This window comes from Charadrius vociferus, unplaced genomic scaffold, assembly GCF_000708025.1.
Source record: "Charadrius vociferus isolate BGI_N301 unplaced genomic scaffold, ASM70802v2 scaffold263, whole genome shotgun sequence".
NCBI lineage: Eukaryota > Metazoa > Chordata > Aves > Charadriiformes > Charadriidae > Charadrius > Charadrius vociferus.
In genome coordinates this window covers 2,353,648-2,362,315 of record NW_009647769.1, presented here as the reverse complement: position 1 = coordinate 2,362,315, position 8,668 = coordinate 2,353,648, and the positions used below count along the sequence as shown (strand labels likewise).

The 8,668-nt window shown below is 39.4% G+C and overlaps 1 protein-coding gene across 1 annotated transcript; it reads left to right on the top strand.

Annotated features, from left to right (window-relative positions):
• Positions 1 to 7: 7 nt before the first annotated feature.
• CDADC1 (cytidine and dCMP deaminase domain containing 1) lies at positions 8 to 8,435 on the top strand (the record flags this gene model as incomplete). The annotated part of the gene is made up of 8 exons (XM_009882376.1): positions 8 to 19; positions 1,562 to 1,739; positions 2,570 to 3,148; positions 3,999 to 4,048; positions 5,121 to 5,290; positions 5,820 to 6,009; positions 6,668 to 6,728; positions 8,052 to 8,435. Coding segments are annotated over 8 exons (1,314 nt in total), but the record flags the coding sequence as incomplete, so codon positions are not given.
• Between the last annotated feature and the right edge of the window lie 233 nt (positions 8,436 to 8,668).

The window sequence follows — 8,668 nt, the reverse complement described above, 5'->3', positions numbered from 1 at the left end:
GCAACAAAAAAAATCCCAGGTAAAATGTCTATGTTTAATGTTAATTGGTCTTTCTGAACAGATGCTAATAGCTGCTGCCATGAATTTAACCTAACTGCTCTCTACATAACAGATAGTCCAGAGGGGAAAAAACCAAAAAATACTGAGAAACATTTTTCAAATATTTCTTAGAAGTAAAAAAAAATCCACTGGTGGGAGAAAAATAGCAAAATGGTTAAATAGCATGCTATTTCTGAAAAACTTTGAAAGGCAAGGTGTGACCCTGCCAGGTGAAGCAAACAGTAAAAAATGCTGGTGAGTATTTTGAAGAGCGTAACAAAGGAGGCATAATGTCTACCGTGCACTTAGTATATACTAATTATAAATTTAAAATCAGTGTGGTTGATCGTGTAGAGACATTCTTTAAAGTGTCGATGTTCATGATTGTAGAAGAGTTCTCTTATACAGTGGAGGTGCACAGAACTACTTGAAATGTTTGCTGATCAAGAACTTGTAGATAATTACTCTTAGCAACAATGAAAAGAAACCATCCTTGAGAATGGCTCTTCTAAATAACTGCCAGTTACACTTCAAAGTAGAGAGGCATTTTCAGAATGTCCTGGAACTGTGTTTCCTTTTGTGATCAGAGTTCTAATTACTACTTTGTGCAGAGCATACACATGTACTAAGATCCATAGCACATGTATCAACCAGGACAAGGAAAGATGGGAATATAATTTGAGTGACAATTAGGCCTCATTTCCAAAGCTTGGTATGTCCCAGACTAGATCCAAAAGAGGGATAGATGAGCACCATGCAGCCTTCAAAAGCAGTTTGAAATTTAGTAATTCAGTTAGGAATGTCACTTGCGTTACATGTAGGGCTTTAGTACAGCCTCATTTCTGTAACCTCAAAGAAATTAAATATTTTAGAGATCTAAGGCAACAGTGTTCTGGTAGCAGCTGGATTACATAATGAGATCTGTTTCACTGCCTTCATCAAACTAGCCTGTATCCAGTTTCCTCACAATACATGGGAATCCAGATGTAAGAGCTCATCTGTGGTGTGCAGTTTTTCCATGAAGATTCTTTACAACCAGGATTCCTTTCTATAAATGAAGAGACAGAAATAAAGTTAGAGAAGCTATTGGCTCCCAGGATGGTGAAGATTAAGATAGAAATTAAATTCAAGAGCATTTCCAGATGCTGGATGATTCAGAGGGCTTTTCAGCTATAATTGATGGAATTTTCTATGCTGCTTCTGAGTGGTGTTATGGGCAAAGCAATGACCAGAAAAATCAGGAATTTACGACAAGTCCCTGTTGGAAGTTTGACGGGGTACAGGACTCTGACATTAACAGGCACATGGAGAAACCACAAAAAAAAATATCTGCTTAGGGGAAGTGTAACAGAGATTGTTTAATGAGTCATATCACAGTTTGTACTGAAGAGCTATATGCTCTGATCCTGGCTGATTAGTGTTACCCAAGGAAGAACTGTAACATCTCTATGGACTTGATGTTGAAAAAGTAAAATAATAATAATAATAATAATAATAATAATAATAATGCATTTTTCTGTAGGTAAAGAAGAGTGGTCTAGTTGTGGTGAAAAACATGAAGATTATCGGTCTTCATTGTTCCAGTACAGACTTGCATGCCGGCCAGATTGCACTCGTTAAACATGGGTCAAGACTTAAAAACTGTGATCTTTATTTTTCCAGAAAACCATGTTCAACTTGTTTAAAAATGATTGTAAATGGTAAGCAATGACTGTAGTAGAGTAGAAGTAAATGTTATTCTTGTGATTGGTGGTATCAGAAAGTCTGTTTTCTCTTTGGCCTGTCCCAGTTGCCAATCCCTCATTCGTGTAGACTGCACTGCTATTTTCCACAAGGCTGAAAACAGTATTGAATGTACAGCTCCAGGAGCTGATGATCAAGAAACTAGGGTTTGCTACTGAGACCCTGTTTCTCTGTGCAACTATTATTATTGGTGGTGCTTGTCTCTTGGTTGGCATGCACAGCTGAGATTCTGACATACCTGTGCACTTTGCCAGAGCGACCCTAAGCCTGATGACTAGGCCTAGATTACTACGGTTTTCCTTGCCCTCCCATTGCCTGTCAGTGGCACTAGAGGAAGGGTGTTTTTTATGCATAAATCACAGGGAGTACTTTATGGTTTCCTTTTCCCAAATGAGGTGAAGGCAGGTCGGATTATTCACTTCCCAAAATGGGATCTGCTGGTACAGCCCTTCTGCAAGTGTTGGTTTCTAATCTCAGCAGCAGCTTCTATTAGCGCTAACTTTTTTGTATGGTGTTAATGTATCTGTTGTAGGTAAGATGCAAAATTAGGCTGCCACAAAGATCTTAGAACTTAGGGAATTCCAATTTTTGTCTATAGTGTGATTATCAAGTCTGATGAGCTCTTGATACTCGTATATGCTAGCATTTTTGTTGTCCAGATGCCACTGAAACAGCACTCACAGCCTTAAAGGAGTAAAAACAGGGTTAGGCAATAGTGTGTTGAAAATGAGGTTTATGTTCCACTGTGCCCGCATGGTTCCTTTTGCTGCATTATTTTCTCTTCCAGCTGGGGTGAACAGGATTTCTTACTGGCCTGCAGATCCTGAAATCAGCTTGCAGAATGAGGCGTCCAATCCCATGACTACTGATGATGCAAAGCTAGATGCCAAAGCAGTAGAAAGACTGAAGTCAAATAGTCGTGCTCGAGTGTGTGTATTGCTTCAGCCCTTGGTATGCTATATGGTGCAATTTGTTGAAGAAACTTCCACCAAGTTTGATTTTATTCAAAAAATAGCAAAATGTCAGCCTGACTCTAATACTGACTTTTATACTGCATGTAGACAAGAGAGAATAAAAGAGTATGAAAGTTTATTCCTAATTTCAAATGAGGAAATGCACAAGCAAATATTGATGACAATAGGACTGGAGAACCTCTGTGAAAATCCGTACTTCAGCAACCTCAGGCAAAATATGAAAGATCTTGTCTTGGTCTTGGCAACAGTGGCTGCCAGTGTCCCTGTCTTTGGATGCTTTGGATTTTACAACAGTGAATCACGGCGAACAAATGAAACAGACCATCAGGGTTTGCCCCAAGAAATTGCAAGGCACTGCATGATACAAGCCAGGTTACTTGCCTACCGGACAGGTGAGTTGTTACAGTAGTGGAGGAAGAACGGGTCTCATGAATAGAGCGAGTTCCTTATTTCAGTCTCACTTCTTCCAAATACTTCCTTGAGCAAGCTGCTGAAACCCATTCCTACATCTGTGAAACAGGAGCAGCAGTAGAAGTAAAATCTCCACAGGGGTACATAGTATTGTGTGTGAAAGCACTGGGCTTTCCAATAGAAAATCAGGGCAGGTATTTCACATACAATGCTAGCAAAGCCTGTCCTGCCAACATGGCCAACACCTATCTGAAAATAGCATACAATGACATTTAGGTTCTTCAAGCTGTTCTGAGGCTCTTTTTTATGGAGGTTTCGCAAGATGTTTCTGTTATCAAATAGGTGCCAATATTTTAAGCATATTACTTACACTTCTTCAGAAAAGAGCAGTGAAATAATATCCTTCCAGTAGGGCGTTAAGTACAGTTATATTAAATTCCTAGTTCCAATCTTATTAGTGAAAGTGATTGTATATCTGATGGGGGTTTTCTTTGCAAAGATGCTGGAGTTTTGCCATCTCACATCAGCAAACCTGTCTGCATATATTCTTGGCACACATTTTCTTATCTAGTATGCGTATTGGTTGCTTCTTAGCATTTGTGAACAAATGTACATAGCAAAGTCTTAGAATGGCTGGCCTTGCAGTTAAAGCACACTCAGCGTTTGCAGTAGGCTCATATGACTTCAAAGCTCTTAATCTTTCTGCATTTCTTTTCTCCTATCCATGAAGCAACAATGAATGTTATTCCTTACTCTAGGAGGTCATATGTAAATGTACAGGTAACTGAGAAGTGCTTTAGTTATTTACTGCTAAAATTTTATGTATTTCAGAGGATCATAAAACGGGAGTTGGAGCTATTATTTGGGCAGAAGAAAAATCAGTAAGTATTGAAATAGTTACTTTTTCTTGCACTCACAATTCATATACTTGTATCTGCTTTAAGCTTGTTATTTTGCTTTAAGTTTATACACGTGTTTTTCATACACTCACTGTAGAAAGCTTGCACTTCTCATTCTTCAGTAACTAAGTTAATGACTAATTCATTGTTATGCTATCAAGATGAAGGGGAAGTATAAATGAGTTTAGTAACTACCGTAGTGTCTCTGCCTGGCTTTTTGGTGTGCTTGCTTCCCTAGTCATTGTCAGTTATTCCAGGTGTCCTGGCTACAAAGTTTTGCCAGACCAGCTGGTCAGGAGCACGTGCCTACTCTGCACGGTCCCTCTTTGTGCTATTTTTTGGAAAGGTCTCAGTGCAATTATAGCCTGACAATCTCTTGAGGATTTTTGTTGCAGTTGAAATGCTGTACTGGCTTTAGCACATGCCTTTTTGGATCAAAGTGATATTTTTCTGCAAATACTGTTACCGTGCATTTTCCCATCCAAACATAAAGTTTCTATTTCTTTATGTCTCTGATTATGCATGTTACCGATCCCAGGAAGCCTCATTCTTCATGCAGCTGCAACTTACTCTTAATTTGGTTTTAGCACTTCAGTGCTGCTTATTGCTCTTTTGCTTCTTGTTCTGATTTCAATCACGGATTGCTACTTGGTCTGTCCACTGGTCACTGGGTCTGTTGAGAGACGAGGGAGACACAGTCTCTGGCACATCAGCGACTAACTCCATCGGTCTTTAATTTTGTACATTGCAGAAAGGTTTGAGGCCTAAATCCTTCAGACTTTTTGTTCCTGCTATCAGTATTACTTGCTAAAAGGAAGGCTTCTAAAGCCTGGTGTGGTGTGTTGTCCACAGTGTTCCAGTTTGCCTGTGTGGCTCCTATGGAATGTAGTGGAAAAACTCCATACGGACATGGAGCAGTTAGAAAAAGCTGAGTTCTCTTTTAACTGCTGTAACTCGGCATGAACTGGTAATGTGAAAGTATACATTGCACAACACTTTGACTTAGTACTCAGTTTAAATGTCTCCAAATTTGATGCTTTGCTTACTGTTGCAGAGAAGCTGTGATGGAACAGGAGCAATGTATTTCGTAGGCTGTGGTTACAATGCCTTTCCTGTTGGATCTGAATATGCTGATTTTCCACACATGGACGATAAACAAAAAGATCGGGAAATCAGAAAGTTCAGATACATCATACATGCAGAGCAGAACGCCTTGACATTCAGGTAATGGGTTTATTTTTACCACAGAAAAGAATGAGATGGTTCAGAAACAATTCCATGACAAATGCATGTCGCTGTGATGGACGTGTGGATTGCAATCATGGTCTTGTTTATGCATATGATGCAGAAGTTGGATGTGCATGGATGCAGTCAGCGTCTTTCATTTCTTTAGACTTCTTAAGTGAACTTGGCTTTTAAAGGATATTCACTCCGCTGCATGGCAGCTATCCTTCAGATGCAAACCACTGCCTCTGTTTCCTGCTAGGACCATGCTGTAACCTGAAATATGGAAGTGTGGCAATTGTTGAGGCTTACAGTAATGATATGTGTGGAGAGGTGGGATGAGTGTTTTGTGCACAGATAGTAAACCCAAACCACATAAAATTGTGTACTTGTGCACTTGATTAGGAATAAGTGGCTTCTGAGAGTAGATAACACAACACTTTGCTTGCTCTTGTGAGGTATCAAGTTTGTCACCTTTCAAAAGTATCAAGATATAAACTCTGAAACTCTGTTTTCTGTCTGCTTGTAGGTGTCGAGAAATAAAGCCGGATGAGAGAAGCATGATATTTGTGACAAAATGTCCATGTGATGAATGTGTCCCTTTAATCAAAGGGGCTGGTATCAAGCAGATCTATGCAGGAGATCTTGATGCAGGAAAAAAGAAAGCAGACATATCCTATATGAAGTTTGGTGAACTTGAAGGTGTAAGCAAATTTACAGTAAGTGTCTAAACGTACTATATTCTAAAAACTTGGCAGCACTGGGGGGAGGATGGAGTGAGCAGTCGTCTGTAGCCAGCATAGAGGAGTGTTTTCCTGTGCTATTTGGTCAAGTGAGTGGAATTGAGAGGTTGCTCTGTCATGACACTGGGAAGAAGTGCTGTGGCATATGCCAGATGGTGGAGCCAAGTGTGTCAGTTTTCTGCAATTTCCTTGCAGATTTCCCTCTAACTCATTGCTGTTGTTTGATGTGGTCTCTTCACACTCTGATGTGGTCTCTTCTCACTTCTCTCCAAGCCTTCCTATCACTGATGTGGGAGATCACTGTGTGACTTTGTAGGCCTTTCCAGCAGCACCTGAAAGAGGTGCGGTGGGTTTTGAAGTGCACCTCCACTCAGGGGGCTCACCGTGACAAACTGCAGCACTGTCAGTTTGAGCAGGCTGGTTTCCCCTTCTCAAGGGAGTAAATGGCCACGTATCCCTTAATAGCTTTTTATCCTCGAAGCAAGCGTGTGTTGTAGGGGGAGCCCTTCATTTCCCACCTCACACCTAGTCACATCTTACGGTGAAGGACTGTAGGGTACTTTTTCTTTTTTTCTCCTATTGCTCTTTCTTTTGTATTCTGGAATAAGTAAACTTTTTCTTCTTCTTTTACCAGTGGCAACTAAATCCATTGCACAATAATGCCCTTGAATTCCATGACCCCACAGCCAGGGAAAGTAAGTATTTTTTCATTGATTCATTTTATGACCAAAGTCAATAAGTGAGATCACATTTTAAACAAACCTGAACGCCTCTGGGATTGATTAGTCTTAATTAATCTTGATTTTGATTAGTTAAATTTTGCTATGAAAACTTCTCTGAGCTTTTTGAGTGGATCAACTATTGGTAAGTCGAAAACAAGCTTGTTTTTACAAATGCTTGGCATTGGCATACACGTTACAAAATCTAGTAATGCTATTATCAAGGTCGACAATACGCTGTTTTGCACATAGATCATTTCAGACTACTTTACCATGTTTTAAATTGTGTTCTATAAAGACTTTTTGTATTGTGTTCTAGAAAGAGTGCCATTCTTTTTCAAGAGAAATTTGACTCCTACAAGTAATTTAAATACGTTCTGCAGAACATTTCAGTGCTTCTTTCATGAAGTAGAATCTATGCCAATGCTTTTCAATCAACATTTATTTTTGTGTGTAAATATACACGTATATAATATAAAGGCCACAAAATCTTTGTTGACCTGCACCCCTATAGCAAGGGAGCTGTCATCTTCTGAAAACAAGAGTTTAGATGAGTCTTGTGTTGAAGCCTTTTTGTGCTACAAAAGGAACCCACCATTGGCATCTACTGTCGGCTACCAGTCCTTAAGATGTTTCTCATCCAGAATGGAAAATAATGTGGAAAAAGAAGCTGAATAATTTTTGTGCCTCAAGCATGAAGATACGGAGTGTAAAGATAGGGAATTGGCAGTTACTCAAAGCATTGAGCACCATGCTTGGAGCACAAAAAAGGCTGAAGGTGGGTTTTGTAGCACATGAATAGGCACGTACTACAAGCTAATTCCTAACATGTAGTGAGCTAGATTAGTGGAGAAATCTCTTTGTTACCTATTTCCTTATGAGTCGGTGGGGAAGAGGGGAGGGAAGGGCTCAGAGTAGTGTTTATGGCATTAGTAATCACTGCAAAAATTTAAGGCTTGTTTGTCCCTCTCTCTGCTAATGGTTTTTAGACCCAGCTGGAGAAAGATCCATCCTGGGGTACTTTGTTTGAAAACCTTTGACAGGGCTCATTTTTCTAACAGTGTTTTCTTCAAGATGGTATGCCTGCATTTTCAACAGTGAACTGTTTTAAGTTGCTATTTTTCCTTAGTGTGTTTCTTTTACTATAACTATTGCATGTTCCTCTATATGGGGAAGAAAACAAGCTTCCCCACCCCAACTCCCCACCCAGTGTTATTCCAGTGTGCCTGTACGTGTTGAGTATTCAGACTGTGCTTCCCATTGTATTAAAGTTTCACACATTTGTATTTTTTTCTTTAGATGGGGTCCAGAAAACAAAATCACTAGATGATCAGCAGCACCAAAACAAGAAACTGTGTCTTGGTCACTATTGAAAAATTAAGCACTTCTGCAGTCTTGCTCTGTACTTTTTATAATGCAGCCTGTTTGCACTTTCAAATAAGGAAGAGTTTTATTTATTGTTTGGAAAGTGATTTTTAAATAAGTTTATTTATGAGGTCTTAAATGTTTTACAGAATTACCTGAATGTCCTTTTAATTTAGAAGTTCCTGGGGAAAAAATGCTGCTTGTATTTTCTCTGAAAGTAACTGGGTGGCTAATCATTGTTAACATGTTAAAAAAAAAATACCGAAAGTTTATTGCTGGTAGATCAGAGTAATAATAAAATGGTATCTTTTTTGCTTGCTGTGTGGATTGAGGGAATGGATTTCTAAGTTCTGGGCTAGCAGAATGCAGAGATAAGCCCTAGTTCTTCAAGTACAATCGTCAAGGGAATCTTCTAGGAAATGGTAGATAAGTAATCACTAGCAATTATTCCCGTTCCTGAAAGTGGCTTTTGCTTCTCAGTCTGCTTGTATAAAGGAGACAGAGCCATTGGGATGGAAATCGTTTCTAGGTAAGTGATTTGGAGATCAAGC